Raw genomic sequence first — 22,919 nt, 5'->3', positions numbered from 1 at the left:
TGAGAACAGAGCATCACTCTAAATGTGCACTGTGGTAAAAAAAAGAAAAGAAAAAAAAAAGTAACTGAGTATTTTTGATGTCTGTATTAAGAGTGTGAGTGGAGAACAGTCAGTTCCAGGAGATGTGGTGATGATTCACCGGGCTGTCCTCCCAGCTCCTTCCCAGCAACTGCTGAATCACGCCAGCAGCAGCCACAATCTACACACTTTCACACCGAGAGTAACACACCAACACACACACACACACACACCATGCTACGCTGCCGTTTCTGCTTTACACATAAGTAAACAGACACGGGAAGGAGCGTTCACAAATCTTCACCTCAGAAAGGACCCTGAGTACATGCATCTGTTAAAGATAAACCAAACGTGTTTTCACTCCCAAGCTGTCAACCAGCTGTACAGATACACATGCTATTAGTCAGAAGGCTGACCGTGCAAGACGCCAAAGCAAAGTCAAACCGTCTGAGTTCACTTTTCAACTTTTTAATTGAAAGATATCTTTGGGAGGCAAAAAAAATATAAGAAAAAACAAACAAGATGACAACAGTAATATTTTTCCTCTAACTTTATAATTAGAAATCCTTGTTAAATAGAACATATGCCAAATAATTCTAATCATGGCAGTCCTCATTAAGAAAAATGTGACATACAAGATCAGTAATTAAAACAGCATCCAAAAATGACTGCATTGAGCAAAACAGTATTTGGAGAAAGGACTATATAGCAAACAGCAGACTCACAGATATAAACAGCATGTGTGCTTGGAAACCTCTTCCTCAATATTTATACCACAACTCTAAACAATATCTCTTTATACATGACATCTGAATAATAAAAACAAAATCAGGGCACTGATACAAATGTTAAGTGTTCTATAATTGTCATCCTTTTGAAAAGAAAAGCTTTTGAAAGGAAATGAAATATAAAATAAATGAACCTGTGACCAAAAACTGCCTTTTCTGCTTGCTTTAGACATAACAAGTTCATTAAATGCATCAAAATCAGGCAGTAAACATCAAGACATTAGGAGTCTTTGGGAAACTTTGTTTAAATGAAGATCAGATCATGATTAGGAACCAATAAGAGAATCTTTGAATCCTTTTCTTCTTTTCTCTTAATTTTTTTCTTTTATTTCAATTTCAATCATACTGAGCCATTAAAATGCTCTTTTCAATTTAATTTAACTGGTTTAATTTTAACCATAATTGAAACCATATTTCAGACATATTTTTTAATTTATAAAAAAGCAATCATTTAAAAAGTTTTAGAGAATCTTGATCTGAGTTTAGGTAAAACTGGTTCTCATCTGTCGTTCTAAGATGCCATTCTAATTCGATTTTGCTGTATCTCAGCTCAAGAAGGTGAAATATATGTTGCTTTCTTTAAATGTTTAAAAAAACTAAAATTTTAAAACAATCTACGTACAAAGTATTCAGACCCATGGCTTAATATTCTTCAGGAAAGGCGGACTCAGGTATGACTGCAAGTCTGGTGCAGGTGTTCTGGGTTTTTTTTCCTTTTCTTTTCTGTATATCAGGCTCAGTGAAATGAAAAAAGGCAGCCCGGATTAAACAGTTATTTTATTTATATTGACAAATAATTTATGTAACTGATTGTGTAGTAAAAAAAAGTAACTTATTGTGATAACTATAGTCTCTTATTGGAAATTCCAGAACTGAAGGTTGCTGGTTTTCTGTTCTTAAATGGAAATTGTGGACAATTATGTTCTTTAAAATATAAATGTATTTTAAAATACGATTAAATGCTGTCATTATTTGATGGGTATTTTTTAAGACATTTAAGGGTAAGTTTTGTCTTATAGAGTAATATTTGTGGGGCTTGGATTCTGTGTAGCCAACAACTCATACTTTTACAATATATTGCAGAAGAAGAAAACTATTATTTTTAAAATACTTTTTATTACCATATTTATCAGTGCACTGTTTGTTTCGGATCATTGGTATTTGATAATAATTTGTGTTTAGAACTCCTGATTTGATTTCTAAAGGACACTCCAAAGTTTTGTTGAAGAAACTCTGTTTTTCACCACGTTTCCTCCAGTTAGCTTAAGCAGACCAGATGGTTTTTGCTTCTGATCTAATCCCTAGGGTGCATTTTGTAAGAATCCCTCCAAGCTGCCCTCTCCATCACCAAAGAGGTGAAGTGAAGTAGCTTAAGTCAAACCTTCTGGATGGTCCTTCTCTCTCCAAAATGGAAAATTAAGCCTTACCAAGGTGGCTATTGGATTCTTGGTCACTTCTTTCAAATATTCTTTTCTCATGAGATTACTCAGATTAACGGAGATTATCAAAGCCAGGGACGGCCTTGGATGCACAAAACCTTTCCCATTTAAAATCAACGAGGCCCACAGTGCTTTTCAAGACATTTGGTGGAGCTAATGTTTTTTGGTATCCTCTCCGAGATATCTGCTTTGACCCCATCCAGTCTCAGATTTTCTCCTGACTTCATATCTCTGTTTCACCTCTAATATGCACTATTAACTAGAAGAACTTATACAGTAGCAGCCATTCAACATGGCCAAACATGGTCAAAAGCCAGCCGAATGGCAGCAAAACCCCCTCCAATATCCAGCACCTGGCCTTCTCATGGGCGTGAACTTTTTTTACTCTGACTTCACCCTTTCACTGAATTTCAGGGTCTGAACAGGAGAATACCACTTCTATTTAGATCTTAATGTCCACAAATCATGACAGAAAAAATATTTTAGTTGTCTAAAAAGGAATTGTAGGGGACCAGCCAAGGGCCCATCAAGGAAAGTGGGGCAATGCTGAATGGCTTTTAAGTTAACGGAACCTAGCGGATGTGGCGTCACCTTATCTAAAGGAGGATCAGTGGAAATCAGATGTACATGACATATTTCTGTTTGAGGGGGGGACTGATACTAAAGTACTAAGGATGGAACGGTTTATGAAAACCGCCCGAACTGTTTGGTTCGACTGTCTCGGTTCGGTTCGCGTGTGTTTCGTTTGGTTCATGCACTGCTCCTTTTTCTAATAGGCGAAGCGTGTACACTCCAGAGCAGAAGGTGGCAGTACTGCGACCAAAGCCAACCACCAGTAGTAAACAAGAAGAAGAAGAAGAAGCGAAGCAGAAAAAAATCAGTTGTTGTGGAGAATTATGTGGGTATGGCGAGTGGGAAAGAACAGGAGTTGGAAGACGCGCCAGCAGCACTTTATAGGTCTGCTGTATGTGACCACTTTGCATTTAGAGTGACCTACGATGACGGCGGAAAGAAAGTTGTCGATAAAAGTGCAACAGTGTGCAAGCATTGTGCAACACGTTTTGTTTATGCTAACAGCAACATGACCAACATGTCATGCTAACCCCGAAATCCCACATACTCCATCAGCGCTCAGCTCCGCTCCGCCCCGCTGCGCACCAGACCGGCTGCTCAAAGCAAAGCCTACAGCCCCCACTGTGGCTCCCGTCCGCTCCCCTCTGAGTTCCTTGGAGATGGTAGAGAGCATGCGCGAGATGATTAAATTCAAAGCAGCAAAACATCCGGAAATTAACCAGGGTTCCCGCGGATCATTAAAAATAATTACAATTCATTAATTTTTGTGGATTTTTTCATTAATTTTTATGAGACTTCGGTGTAACAATCAACATATACCGAACCGAACCGAAAACCGTGACCACGAAACCGTGAACCGAACCAAACCATGGATTTTGTGAACCGTTCCACCCCTATAAAGTACCTATTTTTCCTTTTTTTTTGATATTTACAAAAATCTGAGATTTCAAATGAATCTATAATGAAATAATATAATGTAGAAAAACATTGAAATAGTAAATATATTTTAACACATTCTGGTGGCTGTGCATTTTGGTTTATTCTAATTTACTATAAGTAGTTTGTTATTTGTCAAAGTGTAAAATAAAACAATATTTTAAAACAAAAAACTAACATGCTTTAGATAGATTATAGCCCCCTTAACTGGTGCAATATATGGTATATATATTCAGGTTTTGGTTTTCTAAACCAGTGCATTACACTAAGTACTCAATGACCCACTGTCCACCTATTGATCTGCAGCTATCAAATATATCTGCTGTATCAAATAGCTCTGCTCCACCCTCCTCAGACCACATTCTAGGTGGCCAATCACAGTCTGCCTTTGTGCTTAACTTATACAAAGCCAAAATAAAATGTAAAACCATGCAAATGGTGGATAAGACACACAATTTCTGTTAAGAAAGGAGAATAAAATACTAAAAAGATTTATAAATATTTTCAAAGAAACAAATTAAGCATGAAAAGATGCAAAAAAGGGAAGCAAAGTCCAACAGTAAAAGAGTTATGAAGACACACGGCTGCCAAGGTGAAGAAAGAACTGAGCCACAGAAAAGACCTCAGGAGTTTTTGGGACGCAGAAGCACAGGTCCACAGCAGTACACTAAAGACAGGGTGTGGGGTGGGGGACAAAGGAAAGAACAGATCAGATTAGAGATGAAAGAATCACAGAATAATTGAGATGGTTGCAAAACAAAAAATCTAATTTTGGTCATCTGGCTTGGAAGACTGAGAAAATGTACAGGAGCAGATGGTTGCTTACATATACAGCTCAACATCACTCAGGAATCTCCTCCATTATGCATTTAATATACTCTGAGGTATTGTATAAATGCAACATAACAGGCACTCCAGCTGATTAGTGTTGACCTTAACCTGACATTATGGACCGTGAAGAACCAACATGCCCCTTCATCTGACATTCAGAGATGTGAAACTCTTTGTCCTCATGAGCACCAAACATCAATCAATCAAAAAAAAAAGTTAAACTGAAACTGAGGTTTGAGAACACAATTCAGTGTTTATAAAACAAATGATCGAGTTGATTAAAAACTTAGACAAAACAAAGTAGAATTATTTTTAATTCAGCTTCTAATGTGACTTATAGGGTGTGAATAGAGTATATCTATATAGAACCAACACATGAAAACAAGAGATGCAAGTTATCAATTAGAGAAGATGGTTCAGGTCATGGTGTTTTGGCTGCGTTGTCAGAGTTACAACAGATCCACATACTTTTGCAGGATAAATGGATGGATGGATGGATGGATGGATGGATGGATGGATGGATGGATGGATGGATGGATGGATGGATGGATAAATGGATGCATGAATGGATGCATGGATGGATGCATGCATGGGTGAATGGATGGATGGATGGATGGATGGATGGATGGATGGATGGATGGATGGATGGATGGATGCATGCATGCATGCATGCATGGATGGATGGATGGATGGATGGATGGATGGATGGATGGATGGATGGATGGATGGATGGATGGATGGATGGATGCATGTATGCATGCATGGATGGATGGATGGATGGATGGATGGATGGATGCATGGACGGATGGATGGATGAATGCATGAATGCATGGATAGATGGATGCTTTGGGCAGCAGAAGGAGCCGCTTTACATTCAAAGCGTATGGTTGACATGCAGCAAAGGGTCCTGCAGAGCATTTAGAGCAGCAGGAGCAGCACATCTTGACGCATTTGAGCAGCTGAAGCACCTACGGAGCATCTCATGCGTGTGACATGCTTTACAAGCAGCAGCAGCTGGAGTTTGAAAAATAAAATTTTTGCTGCTCGATGCGCCACATCATTCAAACAGAGAAGCTGTTTTGGGAGCTGGCAGTGAGACAGACACAGCGCTGCTGATGCAGAGAGCTATGATCACTCCAGTGAAACAGTTTATTAACGCCTAAATTAACTTAAAATGTCGAAACCTGCCAGCAAATGTTCGCCTTTATTTATCCTGATGCATGCAGTTTGTACCACATGCCTGAAAAACACTAACATCTACTTCCAGTCGCCATGAACAGCAGAGGAAAACCCCAAAGAGGCGACCCGGCCTGTGGCAGCTCCTGACAGCGCACCATCGCTATTCGGGGATCTGAGCGGCTCTGTCAGCAAGATAATATGTTAGGGAAGGATCATAATTATGATAAACTGACTGCACAGACAATGTTTTGAGGTGGACTTTCTAGCTTAAAATATATTAAAGCTACTTTTTACCAGCTTATCAAAGCAAATATAGCAAAGCCACTCTCTGCCATTAAACACAGGAGCAGCAGAAGCATCAGATGCATCCGTACTAATCTTACTGGACACACTTCAGGCATGTCTGACCTTTATGTGTACAAGCATCAAAAATGGAGCAGCAGAAGCTTTTTTGCTGCTGAAATCGTGTGCGGTCTGAACGTAGCCGTTAGTATTCCATTATACTTATCAAAGACTTATAAAAAATTATAAATCAAGCTATCCTGCTTCTCTTTTTTATCATTATCATTTCAAATATTTGAATCTGTCTAACCATAGTTATCTTTTTACTAATAAAAAGGGGTTGGAAGAAGACAAAAAAAAACGTAATAGATGTCTATATTTACTTGATTATAGAACGCTGTACAAATTCTGCTAAGCATGCTCCTCTTTTACATTTTCACTTAAGTGTATTTGTATTTTAGTAAACTTGAGGGAAGAGAAACCAGAAGCTTTTCATTAACTGAAAAATATTCTGACAGGCAGGATTAATTGAGCGGCAAAAACCAAAACTTTTGAAGCATAACAGAGAATGTTCAAGCTGTAACAGAACTCTTTCATAACGACTTTGTTATAACTAAGCGTGAATGGATATATGACGGCAAAATAATTTAATCAGGATTGGAGTAAATGAAGGCCATCTCTGAGACATGCATAATAATGTAACAAAGGGACTCTTCCATCAGAAGATGCTTTTAACACGATGTTTTGTAACTGATGCCCTGGGGCCTGTTACGATTGAATGATTTAAAAGCCAGGCTTTTCTTCTCATTAGATTAATTTATGTTTTCAGCTCTCTTATACTGGCCCTGTGCATGTATTCTCTGTGTTTAATTGGCTCCTCTTGACAGAGATATCACATTGGCAGCAGGTTATCATTGCACAAGAAAGAGATAAGGATCTGGTGTGTCAGTTGGCTTTGCAGAGTGAGGTGAACTTTCAGGTACTAAATTTGCTTTGCAATGCCTCATTTAAGTGAGCCTCACGTCTGTTTTGTTTGTCTTACAGCATATCGTGAACTTTCTACTCACTGTTTTAGAGACCAGCGCCAAAGAGAAATACAAGTCCTGATTATGTTTGGTCATAGCAGTGGAACGAAAATATAGCCCCGCTAGAAATTCAGGTATTTCTCCTGTGTGATTTACTTACAGGGTAAACCTATCTTTAGTAACAACGGTTAAAAGAGGACAAAAAGGCTTAAGAAAAGTAAGACCAAGGCTTTACTTGGTGTAAAACATGTTTATTTCCTACAAAAGCCTAAAAATATCCAAGACAAGCCAGGAATATGAGTAGCTAAATAACTGTGTAAAATTGTCACCAATACTTATGTAAATTAAAGGTTGATAAACTTAATCAGAAGATCTATACATTTAAGAATCTGGCTGTATAGCCTAAGTAAAATGTTTCATTTGCATTTCTCCAGAAATGCAAAGTTATATTATTTTTAATATAAGGGAATGCTTTAGAAATAAAAACTCAACCACCATGTTTCAAACAATTATCTTTTTGTTTTTGCACTTGTTTTTTCCCAAGTACGCCAATACTTGGGGAGAAAAACAAGTACCGGGTTATTTGGTAATAGAGAAATACGGCTTATACTCCAAGAAGAAACATAACTTAAGGCACAATTTAATATGCATAGAGCATTTGTTTCTTTACCATGACTTAAAAAATTAAACCGAGAAAATTGACTACATTTACAATTAGTGGCCATTTTGTGACCATTGAAATATGTTTTTCCTAACATATAATGTTATTTGTGTGAGAGAGATGACTGCTAAATAGGATGACCTCTTATAACGTGTCAAAGATACAAAATAGCTTTTTATAGCAGAGAATCTGTAAGAACAAACACTGTAGAGAAGAGCTAATTCAGTAGAACCATTTGCGGAGCATTGTCATGGTTTGTTTTCTTTTTACTTTTATATGTTAGTTCACCCTTATGTTTACATTTTTGACAGGATTTTTTTTGCCTATTTCTCTTGCTTATTTTTAGACTTGCACCGGTCAATCGGCAGTGCTCAGAAATCAGCATACATTCACGTGATCGGCCACGTTCGCTGACTGGCCCAATTATTATGAAGACCACCGATTTTAATCACCGGTCATTGTGTTGTTGAGTTTTTCTCTGGGCAGCTTGCTAGCAAGGGTAACTGGCCAGGAGTCGGACAGCAGTACATTGGCAGAAGCCAGCGAGGGGGAATTAGCAACGAGAGGCTATGGCTAGCCAAGGCTAACCTCTAGAAGCTGACTGCAGGAGATGGAGGTAGGACCACATAACAGTCCTTCTAAGGCGAAATTAAAACTTTTTTTTTTAAAAGCCACCTATTAAACTCTTAAGATCATTGTCGTTTCATCCTTTGTTAACATTATTTTCTCTATCAGTATTTTGATTAAAAATGTTAATTTCTGCAGCCTCCTACACTAAAACAGTCGTCAATTTATGATACTTTCTCATCTCCTATAATTTTGATACCTAATAATACAATGTCGATGAACATAAGACAGCAGTTGAAGCATTTATGGATTTGATGCTGTGATCGGGGATCGGGGCTAGGCTCCCAAAATCCTGATCTGACAACAAATGTACAATACTACCTCACTGTGCTTGCGCGTAGTATGTTACTATGTGACCCACCCACAACCCTGTCTATTTATTAATATTCAATGAAATGTATGACTTTGAACACCACGACCTCCCTCATAGCAAATCCACACTTTGGACATTAATTTAAACATAAACAGATACTTCCTAATGTGAGTTCCTAACACGTCACCTGTTATTATTAGACATGTATATTCCTTATTTGTCCTGTTACCTCTTTATATTTTATCTTTTCAATCTTTTTTATATGTTTAATACTAGTTATATTCTTGTTAAATTTCTTTACGTACAATAATTCCAATGTGTCTGGACTGTGGTCTGTCACAAATAGCTAATAAAAATGTTGAGATAGGTTCCCAAACATTCCTCTCTTAGTCAGAGCTTTCAGTGATTAGAGGACTCACTTCACCTGTGTTTCCCTTATTACCTGCACCTGTGTTATCCTCTATTTTAGTTGCCATTCCCCCCTTGTTTTGCTGGCTAATCTGCTTTATTCCCATGTTACAGACAGCTTTTTAGGTACTTCATTATTGTTTGCCTGCCTGCTCAACCCCCTGCCCTAAGTACCTTTTGTTAATAAATCTCAAAAATCTTTATAATGCTGCTCCATTCTGGTTTTCTGCACATTAGTCCACAAACCCACAACCACACCCTGACAAGCACACCTACAACAAACAACTACTTCAAACTGATGTTCATCCCCTTGGATAACAGGGTGGATTTCTAACAGCTTAATGTTCAAAGGAACTCTGAACACATGCAAGTAAGCAACTACTATCATTTCTTTTTGAGACATCTTTGTGAAAGTAAAACTGAATACAGGAATCCAAGGGGCTGAAAAGGAAGCTAGAACCAGCTTCACAATGATGTACCAGCATTAAAAATATACATTTCAAAGGTCCATTCAGACCGAGTACAGTGTCAAAGGCGAGGGAGGAGGATTTACATAGTACTTCTATGCAAAATAGGGTAACGGCACGTCCAAACTGAAGTAATTACTAAATATTAAACAATATTTCCAGCCACTAAATAAGGTAAACATGTCTACCTTTATATTCAATACAAGCAAAGGGATGTCATGTTATGCAATAACTTTATATCAGGAAATGAGCGCAACGTCTGCTGCGATGGCGACATCATCGGCCGTAATTAAAAATTATTTTATCATAAAAAACAATAAGCACAAATGACAGTTTTATCTGCACAAACCTGCACTAAGGTAGCAATAACCATTCAGTCTATTTGCTGAGTTTTTTCACGTGGGTAGGGTGTCAGCATGACACAGCTGAAGCTCCTCTTATTTGATGACATGTTCCTGGGTGTGAACACTGCATTTGAAATGCAGAGTGGTGAACTTGCTGTGGTGCTCTCAGAAATCACTGAATGCCCCTTCAGACAGTGATGTATGTCAGGTTAAAACCCAAACTGCAATGCAGTGACTAGCAAATCCCACCGGCTCGTACCCCGGCTGGTTACTAACTTATAAAGAAGAGATTATATAAATGAAAGGTTCAAACTTATCTCTAAATCTGCTATTACACATAATTTCTTACCTTGCTGTGCATCAGTGCACTGCAGAGGAAAGCACTTGGGTTGAATTTGTATTGTGATTTTGCACATGAGAGGTATTTTCTATGTAGAGTGTAAGGTGCAGTGTTTAAGTGATGTGTATCTATTGACCTGTCCAACACCGTTTAAGTTTGGATTAAGATCAGATTGTGAATGTAAGTGTGAAATGGGTAGGAGGGTAATGCCACTGCATAAGTACTGAAACACAATTTAAACACATTTGTCTGATAGGATGGGCTAGAGAAGTCTCCTCTGCTCACAAAGAAAAAATGTTTCATTTCATTATATCTTTTCGATGTATATATAATGAAACAAATAATAATAATCAACTATAAAAAATAATAAAAAAAATAGTTGACAATGTCAGACAGGCAGGCATACCGCATTTATACAGTAATCATCTTGCTGACTGCTTCTCATTTTCTGCCTTATAAACTAGTCATCTCATACTTCAACCTTTCTCTTGCTTTTATCTGCCTTTCCAGCAGCCCTTCTCTCCTTAAAACTCTGCCGATCTCGCTTTTTCTGCCTCGTTACCCTGCCATTTCTGTCAAAACCTTCCCACGCTCTCTTCTCTACACTTCTGGCACTCTCACCTCTTCTCATCCTTATTGAGGTCCATGCCTCTCTAATCTTTGTTCCTGCCAGACAGCATATTCTGGGTTATATATAAGTCAACAAAAGGCCATCTAAAGGTCAAGTAGTTTAAATGTGGGATAGATTTATCTACCGGAAGATCTACAAGCTATTCAAAATCCTGATCGTGATTGCATGCTTATGAAAGAAAGACAGATAAAGAAAATAGAGAGAAGGTGAAACTACCGACACATGAAGCTTGAATGATTGATAAGCTTGAGTTAAAGACAAGCACTCCATTGTGTCAAGAACTGTGATTAAGAGAGAGGGGAAAAAAGCTCCACTGGTTCCTATCAAACACACACAGGCATACAAGCCCTCTTTCTTTCAGCAAGGTATAAACGTCACCTCTGACAGTTAAAGAGTCAGATATTGCTTCAGTGTGACAGCTCAGGTCTCTACAGGACAGACAGGCAGGAAATTTCACCATACAACTTGTGACTGCCTCAGTTTGCCATAGGTGTCTGTTCCATCCACTGTCAAACGTTCACCTGAAATACGTTATCCTACCTTTTATCTTTTTTCTTCAAATGTAGCTTTAAATTACAGAGAGTAATACAATAAATAATAACACATATCAATACATTTGTGCTGACCTTATGAAACAAATGTAGTGCTAGTGAAGTTATTTACCCATTCCGCTGTGTCTGTTGTTCTCTGCTTCGTCCAATTTGAGGTTTAGGGCCGATTCGCTGTCTGACCTGGAGCTGCTGTCTGAATTCGCCTCTTTATATTGTTGGATGGCCGTTGTGCTGGACTTTTCTGTTGCAGGCTCAACTTGCAGAGAGCTTTCGGCTGTGCTACTGGTGCTGCAGCGGGAACCAGCCTGGTCGAGGTCGACATCTGAGTCATCAAGGCTGCGGCTGAGCTCAGAGCTGGAGTCCTGCACAGCCAGGCTGTCTGAGGTGCTGCTGCTCGGGGTTGGAGAACTGGAAGATGGAGAGGTCAGGGGTGGAGTGGCGTCGCGCACAGGTGGAGGCTTAGGTGCTGTTTTACCAGGAGGTGCTTCTGCTGCCTGTATGATCACAGAGGCATCAGAGAACTTGGGGGGTGGCGGCGTCTTGGTGCGGGGAACTGGGGTAGGAATTACACTGCCCTGAGGATTGGAAATGGAAACAGGTGCAGAACTATCATCGGAGTCCTGGGCTAAAGAAGAGGGAGAGGGTGGCGGAGGGGGAGCCTTTCGCTTCCTTTGGCCTTCTGAACCGGGAACCTCCTGACAGAAAGTAAAAGAAGGAAGGTTGTAGAAGTTATATTATGCTAAATCTATCTACGTACAATGCCTCACAATAAACATAAATCAACAACATTATGGGATTTTATATCATACAAAATAGAAGTACATAACTGTAAGGTACAACGAAAATCATACAAAGTGGACTGTGCATTATATTTTGATCAGGTTTGCAAACCTGAAGACATAAAAATTTGCATTTCTTGCAGAGGAGGTCAAAGTCAGATTGGACAGAGAGCATCTAAAAATCATTCATGTTAAAGATTCACATATATAAAATTGAATAAGTCATGTTTTGTCATTGTAACTGAAACATGTGGACAGATCTCTAAGAGATATGAATGCTTTCTGCAAGTCACCGTATGCATGTCTGGTTTAAGCATAGATTATTCAGTATAATTGAATCTGTCAGGACTAAAACAAGCTAACAGCAAAGTAATCAAATTGAGTGGAATGCTGGCAGAGGTCTGAGACTTCAAACCATTAGAGTGGCAACTTTCCTTTTTTTAACTGAAAACATCTAAGGTCTCCAAACAATTCATTTAACCTGATCTTGTGGTATTGTGAGAGAGTAGCAGTCTGTGCTTTTTACAGGGATATTTCTTGGGTTCTATCTTAGAAAAAACATCAATAGAGAAAAACACACACTGCCTGTATAAATCACCAATAAACGGGTATCATCCTAAAAGAAAATGCCACAAAGTTTATAGATGGATGGATGGATGTAAGGACGGATCATGTGTTTTGTCTTACAGCAAGTAGAAAATTCTGTTAAACTAAAAAGTTCTAAATTATCTCTTTTTTTGTACTCTGATGAAGCTGCTCTTTAAAAGTGCGTCTCCCTCTCTTTATGAGACCACTGCCTGAAGATTTTGGATTGTTGTGGTAAGATAAGCTTAAAAACTATAAAAACTTCCAAATAGCACTTGCCTTCTATTTCTGCTCTCTCAGAAATTCAGCAGAGAACATGCCCAGAGTTGCATATAGGGTTGCATCATTCAACAGGGCAGAAAAGAGATCAGGCCAACTTGTCTTTCTGCAGGTGCAGAGGGTTCACACACAAACTCAGTGAACCCAATGCATGGCATTCTATAGAAAGCCATACCCCCCCCCCCACCACACTAACACACTCCACGTCGTTTTCCTCACAGCTCTACTGCCTCACTTCCAACCCACCATTCATATATACATGAATACAAACACAGCCGTGGAAATGGGCCAAAGTTGAGCTGCAATGGATGATTGACTTGCCTTGGAAGATGGATGCCTATGTGTAAGAAGGCTCACGTTGTGTGTGTGTGTGTGGACATGGATATATTTCTATATGTATATGGGAATGTGAGTTTGTTTTCCCTGCAGAGTAAAACTGCAGTGAACCCTGTGCTATGAAAAGAAGACTGCAGAGGCTTTAACTGACCAGCAGATGCATACCCACTCTCATTATAATCGCAATGGCTTGAACTGCACAGTATAGATAGGATTGTTGGGTCTGTTAAATCTGTATTGCTCTCTTGAGCTTATGGCGCCATGACTGGGATTGCAGCATGCACTTATGAGGAAGGAACTGAAGATAAGGCTTCAAGCTATATTAAGCCACATTCAAAGCAATCTATACCCTCAAAAGAACTAGCTATCAGTTCTAAGTCCTTTTTATGTGCTTTAGTTGGGTAGGTCACAGTTTAGAGAGATACGTACATTAAACTGTATATACCACAAAGCTGTTCTGTTTAGTTTCATTCAAGAGACTTGTTTTCAATGATAATGCAGAACTCACAACTTCAAAGAGAAAAAAAAACATTGACAGAAAAACTGCAACTGCTATAAATAGAAGTCTCTATATCAATGTGAATGAGAGAAAATATATTCAATATAATCTTTGTAAAAAGATAAAAACTCCAGCCCTCTAAATCCCAAAGGTTACAAAAAAGGAAATAAGAGGCATTGTTTTTTTTCACTTCTAACTTAAAAAACTAAAGGGAAAGTGTTCAGCTCTAAGCAAGACTCTAAAGTCTTACCAAAGTATACATTCTGCATTTACTTGATATGATTTTTTGTTTTGTTTTTTTGCAGTAAAGTGACACACACAAACCTAAATGTGAAATGTGAGTGAAATACCAACATAAAACCACATAAATAGGTTAGGTGGAAGAAAACAATGAGCAAGTTTTCCTACCAAATCATCATGCTTGGTGGGTATTATTCATTAACAACTCTGTAGAAAAAAATGGATTGTAACTTTAGCTTTCAATTTAAGGTTGCTGTCTGGAGGATGAAGGGCAAACTCTACCCTATTCTAAAGTTTCCAACTTTCCCTCAATGCTAATTAATCTCCTGTCCCCTTTTAGGAAAAAAAAGGACCCCACTAAATGATGTTGCCACCACTGGGTTTCATTGTGCAGATGCTGTTTTTGGGAAGGTGCGTACTTCTACTTTACACATTTGATGGTGCCTTTTATCAATTAATCCTCTATAACAATCCTCACACACAGGTGGTCTCTTCTGGATAATTCAATGATCCCTGATGATAAACTTAAAAATATTCACAGTTCAGACGTCTCATTTTTAATAGCAAAAAGCAAACAAACAACTAAGATGTATTCCTTTCCTTTCACAAACCAGTGCACTAGTCGGTGTTTATGTATCACACAACACCCCTAAATTACTTTAAAGTCTGTTGTTATAAAAGTGGAATGTAAGAAATTTCAGTGGTAAGGCTACTTTTACAAGCCACTGTAGATGTAACAGGACTCCTGCAAACTAATCAAAGCTTCTTAGGTCAGTAAAATAGAAATAGAAAGAAAACGTAAAAAAAAAAACAATAAAATAAAGTGAACTAGTGTCTGCTGGTATGTCTTTTTGATTTTTTTTCACTTTGTAGTAGTCTAAGGGCTCCCTCTTTGAACAAACAAACCTGGGCGAGTTACCATTCAACAGTTGCAGATAAGGGTCTTTTTTTAAGAGAGAGACATTACAGCACTAATGAGGAATGTGAGTATGCCAAACACGAAGGACTCCAATGTAATAAACACCCTCCAAGCAGCAGGCTAGAGGACAGCTGCCATGTGCTTTTGTGTCACTGTTATGATAAAGATGTAGGGGTGTGAATGTAGGATGAAAAGAGGTTTCATGTGAAGGTTTTAACAATGTGTGCCAGTAAGGGGTGAGGGTAGGGTTAAAGGGTGAAGAAATGGATCAGGCGACACATAGCTGACCCAGTTTCATTGTTGTCCAACTTGTTCTACTGACTTCCTAATATTCAAAGTTTTCCTTACCGCTTTCCTTTCTTCAACAGGTGAAATAATACGTTTTAAAGACTGTATAAAAAACATAGCAGGGAGGAAATTAGGCCAATAGGTAATCTTAATGCAACCAAAACATGAGCTATAGTCAGTAACAACCCATCTAACCAAAAAGTATATTGGTTAACTACTGTAGTTACCTGGTTAGCTGCTTTGAAACCGACATGAACATTCATGTGTATTCATTTGTCTAATCTGCCCTAGCTGATTTTATACAATCGTTTTTGAACAGTCCAAACAGAGCTTGTCCTGCAAAGGAGGGGCCAGGTTCCCCTAATCCTGGCCCCTTCCCTGCCTCTCACAACCGTCAAGGACTATGCACAAGCAGAGAAAGCTCACAGTATTTTCTCTTAATGAACGCTGGACCTCTTTTTCTATCACATTACAGACTTCAGCTTCAAACTAACCCATAATAAGAGGATTTAGGTTTGGTTGATGGTTTCACAAAGTACAATGCTGTACGTAAGTCTGGACACAACTAATAAGACAAAACTAAAATTTACCCACCATAAATATGTCATATCACAAAATTTTTATATATTTTGAATTGTAGACTTTCTGAAAGGCTGCGTTTTGAGGTGGAATGCAGCTAACTTTTTGTCTTTGTTACAAAACTACGTTTGTCCTGATTGTGGGAAGTATGTGTGCTTGACTAGAGGTGGAACTTTCATAAGGAAGACATGAGATAATTTTCTGGTACAACATTATGTTTCATAGGTTAATTCAAACAATCCGAAATTGTAATGCAACATCGTGTTTTGAGCGGCTAAAAAGCACCTGCAAAACTGGGGTGTAACCCGCCTTAAGCTCATAGACTGCCAAAGATTGGCACCGGCCACACCGCAACTCTGACAGGATTAGCAGGAGAAGACAGATGGCTGCATGAAAGTTTGTTGTTGTACTGTGACAAAATGTGAAAAACTTAAAAGAGATATGACCATTTACACATTGAAGTGGGTATAATGTACGTCTGTACACAGAGAAAACGAGAAAATGTGAAGAATCCTACAGGAGAATGTGACATGCAGTTTGATCTGTGGGAGCAAAAAGCCTGCTGTTTTCAGCTGTAGCACTATCCAACCAAAACAAGAGTTACAGAATAGAGACAGATACAGACAGGATCACACAAAGAGAGTGCTGCCTGTAGGTTTTGGCACCGCTGAACGTCTTTTTCTAGCACATCCAACTGCTTTGGAAAAAAAATGTTTTGTTTCCAAAACATTTTTGGGGTGATACTATAGCCAGAGGGCAGGTGGATAAACATCCACTCTTCATGCTTTATGACTAAATCTAAAAAGAGTTTCTTTCATTAACTGTGTATAATGACATTGTTTTCATATTTCATTGTATCAGTCTAAATGACATTGAAAGAGACCAACAAGATACACTGTAAGGCTTGAACAACCATAAATTTAATAGAATATTTATCTTTATAACAAAAGATCTAAAAACATCTCTATATTGTTACACTAGCAGGAATCAAAAGTATTTCCTGTTAGTTCATCTATACACTTTATAATCAAAATACGATTGAGATTCTCTGTGCTACTTCGTGCAGCTCTATGCTTCACACTGAAGACTTGAGTTATAATGAGACAGAATGTGATAAATGTGCAACGAGTATAAATACAATTGCTAGACACTATATTTCCAGTCCAAATAGTGCAGAGGACAAATGATCCCATTTCATCCACACCATCCATAAATTCCTCTACTGAGCAAACTGAGAAGCAACTGAAAAACAAATTCCCACAGCTGACATGCCACAACCACGACTGCCAGTCCAATGTGCAACTTTTAAGGCTCATGTAACGGGATATATCATTGGATATGGCTGCGTTTCAGAGTCTGCACACTGACTACAGCACAGAAAGCAGACCTGCACACAGATAAATACTTTCTAACATCAGAGCTCTCCTGATTATTCTGGCAGGTGAATTAATGGACACTGGATCATCTAATGAAATTTTTTAATTAATAAGATACGATGTAGAACAAAATAAAACACCAAAAACAAAAAGAAATGCATGTGAAGGTGTGTAAAATGAAACTGTTCATTTGTTTATGTAATTCTGTGGTGTACTTAAGTTCCTCCAAGCTCACAAATCATTAGACGTGTACATTATTGCTTGATGTTGTTTGTTTCAACCATTAAAGTCATGTGTAATGCATGTGTTACATTCAGTTTTTTACCAATAAATGGGGAAAATGGTCCAGTAAAGGTAAACTGTAGATATTAATGTTTTGTAAAGATCAGTTAACAGATTCTTGATTGGTTTCTTTGTTTTTAATTGGAAAAATAGAAGCAACATTATTTCTGTCAAACTTTTCAAACTCTTAAAGTCTACCTTAAGAGCCTTTTTGAATCCTTGATGTGAGCTAAAATAGCTTTCATTATAAATTTCCTAAGTCCCTTCATGTAACTACAGCCAAAAGGCTCTGCACTGTAGCTGTATGGATCCAACGCTGAGGTGAATTTTACGAACACAGCAGTGAGTTACGTACACAAAAACCTAAAATTAATTTGAAATACAATTTACAGACAGAGCAAAACATAATCAAAGCCCCCTGCTGCTTTTAATACTTCTCTACTCTAGCTCTGTTAAAGCTGTTTATCCTGGTTTGAACCTTTATCCTGCTGTGTCCTCATGTAAGCTGAGAGCAGTGATGCAGGTACTCAACCCCACTGTATTCTGCCTACTATCAGCTCTATTTTTATTTAACTTATGCAAATGGTTATATATTGACGATTTAAGCTTTTGCAATGGGGTGCAGAGAGAATAAATATTGTCTGATATGTCTTCATATTTTAGATAAAATATGAGCAATAAAAACATAGAGGCCTATGTGATGTGTTCTATGTAACAAAACCTCCACTTACTTTAAACTGATAATTTGTTGCAAGGGGTTGCAAATACCTACTTGCCTAAAAATCTTTACTGCACAAGTATCTTTTAATCAAGAATAAAGAGAGCCGATCCCTCCTAAATCTGTTGTTTAGGTTGATGTAGCTGTATCCCCTCTCTGGCCAGCCTACATCATCTTTGCTGTAATGGCTTTTTAAAGCTTTGTTCAAACAATCTCATCATTCCATTGCCTGATTAATGATGTCATCCATTGCTACATCTTGGATGTCAAATTAGTTGACCACATAAGCTTTCTTTGATCAAAGGGGCCCTAGTAACGAGGACGGTCACAATAAACAGCCGTGCTCAGATGGCCCGCTATCATGTTCCTAATATGTGTGTCTCTCAAAGATGTTTGGAAATGTAAGTGTGCAAATGTAAGGTAAAGACAGAGGTTCTTTGATACACCGAGGGTGAATTATGGCATGAGAAAGAACAAATAAAATGAAATGAAAAAAACCCTCATAAGAACTTCTACAGTGTGACACACCCTTAATAAGTGACTTCAACAATTTGACATTTTTACAAGATCAAGAGGGTTCTCCACAGATGGGCCAATTTGTTCAGTCGCCTGAGGCAAAAACATTGCTACATTTGAAGCAAATAAAAAGAGTACAACTTCTCACTGTGCAGCAATGTGATTCATCATGTACAATTGTTTAACAGCATGAAGTAATGCAGAGCTCTTCAACGCCAAAGGCCTTAAGAAACGCTTTTGATCAGACCTAGCTGTCTTCAACAAATCTAAATCCTTTTTCATAACAAGTCTAAAACGTTTACAGGTGAATGGGGAATCCCTTATATTCCAGCTCTGTCCTAAGACATATTCCTGTTGATACACTTTTTCTAACCACTCATCATATCATGTCTCCAAAAATTCCACTGTATACTATTCTAAATCACCCATTTATAAACACACAGAAATGTCAATAGACGGTGAGTTGAGGATAAGACCTGCTGCACCCATTAACAGCTTGTCCCAGATCTGCTTCAACAACACCAGAAATCCCCAGACATGAAACTTGAGATGGAACCTGGAAGGATCTGCATAAATACATATGACATCGTGCAAAGACTGACACTTCCTAATGGTAAGGCAGAGAGATCTATTATTAGACCAGTCATCGGTTATTCAGATAACCTTTCCAACTCCTGCTCTGTTTAGCAGCGTCCCAAAGGTGTCTTTGCAGCTGGGATGTGGTGTCAGTCATAACTCTCAGGCTGACAGGTGCGTGGAAAATTTCAAATCTCTCAAGTCTAATTTACACATCCTAAAATTAGCAAAGCAATAACATTGAGTTTCTTTTTGGAGTGGCAATACATGTTTCTACAGAGTAGGATATCAAAAATGATTTATTTTGTGATGAATAAGATTTAAAAAAAAATCCTTGTTTAGCCCTAGCATGTGGGATTTTCATAGCACCTACCACAGTTTATAGAAGTCCTGGAAAATGATACAATACAGTGATGCACATCAACACATCATGAAATGATTAATGATCTGATTACATCAATACGGAATGAAACCATTGATCCACATCCTCATTTTTAAAGGGGTCATACTCAGGTATTTAATGTATATAATCATTTGGAAACTTTTTCTATATTTAAATTATCCATCCATCCATTTTCTGTCACGCTTATCCCTGCTGGGGTCCAGCTGTCTATGGCAGGAGGCGGGGTCCACCCTGGACAGGTAGCCAGCCCATCGCAGGGCAACACAGAGACAAAACAATCCCACTTTAAAATTGGTAGTTTTGTGAATTAAAGGGGAGTAGTTAATTTACTGCAGTCTAACTTTCTTTGTTTAACTGTTGCAAAGATTTTTTTTTTTTTTTTTTTTTTTTATATGCATAAAACAAGCTGAACACTATGGCGATAGCCGTACTGCTCCTCTTGCGAAAGTAAAATCTGTTGGGCTCTTTTTGGCATCAAGCAATTTATTCTCAATGCCACATTGCCAGACAGGACACTGTTGGAAAAAAAAACTAAATAAATAACTGTTGCAAAGATTTGTCAGACGAGGTTGCAAAAACTACTACAGGTCTACATCCATTATGTTGGATTGACATACAGGGAGATCACACAAGAATGTATTCTTTAGACAGAAACGATAGATTAATAAAACAGTAAAGAATTAAAAGCCCAAAATAAACTCCAGCAAAGAAAAGTCGATTTTTTTAGGTTAAGGCAAATTCCCACCAATAATCAAGCAAGAAAATAAATCAAGTTAAACTGTGAGACAAAAACCACATACAGCGAGACCGTAGAAGAGAGAGAGCTGCTTGTGTTGAAGCTCCTAATAAGCAGCAGCAAACAAGCAGAAGGTCTCCCTCCAAACCCTGCATGGAAAGAGCACCCAAAACAAAACCGCCGTAAGAAAAGTAATAATTTAAACCGAAATGTAACTGTAAAAAACAAGGCCGGTTGAGAACCAAAAGACGGTGAAGGTTCCTTCAAACCTCACAGCTAGAGGCCTGGCATGAAAGGTGCCAGTTTAGAGTCTCCTTTGACTCTCTCCACATAGTAAAAGAGAAGCCTCTCTTGTCCTAATGTCACAACATGCTGAGTTTGAGATACTCTGTATCTGCAAGTCTGCACTGCTAAGATAAGATTTCAGAAGATTTGGATTTTGCAAACAAATATTACAGAATGGTTCTGGTGTGAAGCAGAGGATGAATATGTGAAAATCACACCGGCCAACTGCTAAGTATGGTGGACGACCTGTCATGCCATGGGCCCTTTCCTCCTCTAGAGACCATGTGAGAGACCAAAGTCAATTGTATTTGTTAATAAATCAGATTGACTCTTGAAGAGCAGTAATTGTTGAAAGTACTGTGTATCTGCAGTCATATGAGTTATAAATTAAATGTTAACTCAGAAAATTTACTCTTGCTTATGCGTTTTCAAATGTAGTATTACCTAATGCTATTTCCATTAGGTATTACTACTCAGAAACAACTTCTGCTTCACTGAAGTCTGTTTGTTTGTGCGTTTAATTAAGCCACTGAGAATAGTACAATGTTCCGTGTTAACAAGGGAACAATATTGCTCCTCAGTAACATTCATTAGGAGTACAGGCTCCTCTGAATACACAGAACCCAGTATCAAAGGGAGAGAGGAAGAAAGTTAGGTGGCAAACAAATGTTCAAACCATACTGCAATAATACCACATTATAAGGAAAGCACAAAGATGAAAACCAAATGGCCGAATTAAAATCAGTATGGTTAATGAGCTGTTTTTAAATTGATTATATAAGTTTAATGGATTATGTTGTTCATTTGTTATCTGTTGATTTCTGTCTGTTCTATTTGAACATAAAGGGATCCCAGCCATTCTTTATGTCCAAATAAATTTTTGGTTAGGCAGAAACTTCCAAAAAAAGCATAAACTGTAAAGAAAGTTGGAGGATGGAAGAAAGCTTGAATGGTGATCTGTGCAGCTTCCCAGAATGAGAGAATGCTAGTTTTAGAGAGCTCTTTGTATTCTAACGACCTTAAGAAAAAAAACAGGGTCCTGGTTTCTTTGCTATAAACCAGTGCTCTGATTTGCTGAATAAAAAATGAAATATGTTGGACAGCAACTACATGTATCTACACAGACAGGTGTTCAACAAGTGGGACATCTCATCTCACTAGTGAGTTTCACCTGATTGTTCTTAAAGTTTGGGTTCCTCTGGCTGGATGTTGGGACAACAGGTGGTGCAGGGGCCCGCCTCTTCTTGGACTCTGCTTTGGCATGCATTGTAGAAATATCAGTGAAGGACCGAGACTGCTCCAAGGAGCCAGAAGATCCCTCTACATAGGAGACCCCTGACACGGTGGAAATCCCCTGTGGATAACATGAAGATTGAAAGGAGATAAGTTATAAAATAATAATATAAAGCACACGTGCATATGTGAGATAAACACAATGGCTTTAGGTTCTATGTAATATATTTCTCTAAAATCTAAAATATTGAGCAATATGCATTAAAATTTGGACCTCTGTGAGAAAAAATCTATTGTTTTCACTTTAACATTTTTGAGTTTAACAAACATAATGTTCTCCAGTGATGATTTTATTATAATGAGGTGTGACACATTTTATTCAAACATGTTACCCAAAGAAACATCCTGTCAGTTAATAACTCTCATACTTACTGACATGTCTTGCCCATTGGGAGTATAAACTTGTCTAAATCTGTCTAACCAGGGATCAAAAAACATACAGATTCTCTGAAACATAAAGAGCGCAGCAGTATAAGTTATTATTTGGTTCTTACCAATATCAAAGCATTTATTTGCTCAAGCTGAAAGTGCAAACCTACTTTCAAAGGATGGCTACTCTTGACTGAACGCACTTTAACAAAAAAGGGATGTGTGATCAAAGAGAGGCCTGAGTGCTCTTGAAAATCTGAGCCTCCCTGTGGCTCAGCGAGGAACAGAGCCTTGGCGCAACAGGGGCACCACACAATGATGTGCAGCTCCACGATCCAAGCAGAATATAAAAAAAGCAAATCAACCAAGAGACTCGAATAATGCTTGAATGCAATATAAAAGGACAAGAAAGGACATTTAGCTTTGATCATTTAGCATTAACAATGCC

General features: G+C 38.2%; 1 protein-coding gene and 1 long non-coding RNA gene across 6 annotated transcripts in view; one reads left to right on the top strand and one right to left on the bottom strand.

Moving 5' to 3' along the window:
- Nucleotides 1–22,919, bottom strand: part of cobl (cordon-bleu WH2 repeat protein) — a 70,928-nt gene that overhangs the window by 11,376 nt on the left and 36,633 nt on the right. For all 5 annotated transcript variants that reach the window (XM_038275857.1, XM_038275860.1, XM_038275856.1 and 2 more), the window contains 2 exons: nucleotides 21,981–22,163; nucleotides 11,526–12,108 (listed from right to left, as the gene is read on the bottom strand). In XM_038275857.1, the coding sequence (XP_038131785.1) occupies nucleotides 11,526–12,108; nucleotides 21,981–22,163 (766 nt within the window). The remainder of the gene's footprint in view (nucleotides 1–11,525; nucleotides 12,109–21,980; nucleotides 22,164–22,919) is intronic.
- On the top strand, nucleotides 13,273–14,947 carry LOC119777083. Its single transcript, XR_005279871.1, has 3 exons — nucleotides 13,273–13,399; nucleotides 14,472–14,542; nucleotides 14,616–14,947. It is a non-coding gene; the product is annotated as an uncharacterized LOC119777083 (long non-coding RNA).

This window comes from Cyprinodon tularosa, unplaced genomic scaffold (assembly GCF_016077235.1).
Source record: "Cyprinodon tularosa strain WSP-4 unplaced genomic scaffold, ASM1607723v1 ctg98, whole genome shotgun sequence".
NCBI lineage: Eukaryota > Metazoa > Chordata > Actinopteri > Cyprinodontiformes > Cyprinodontidae > Cyprinodon > Cyprinodon tularosa.
This window is presented reverse-complemented; position numbering and strand designations above follow the sequence as displayed.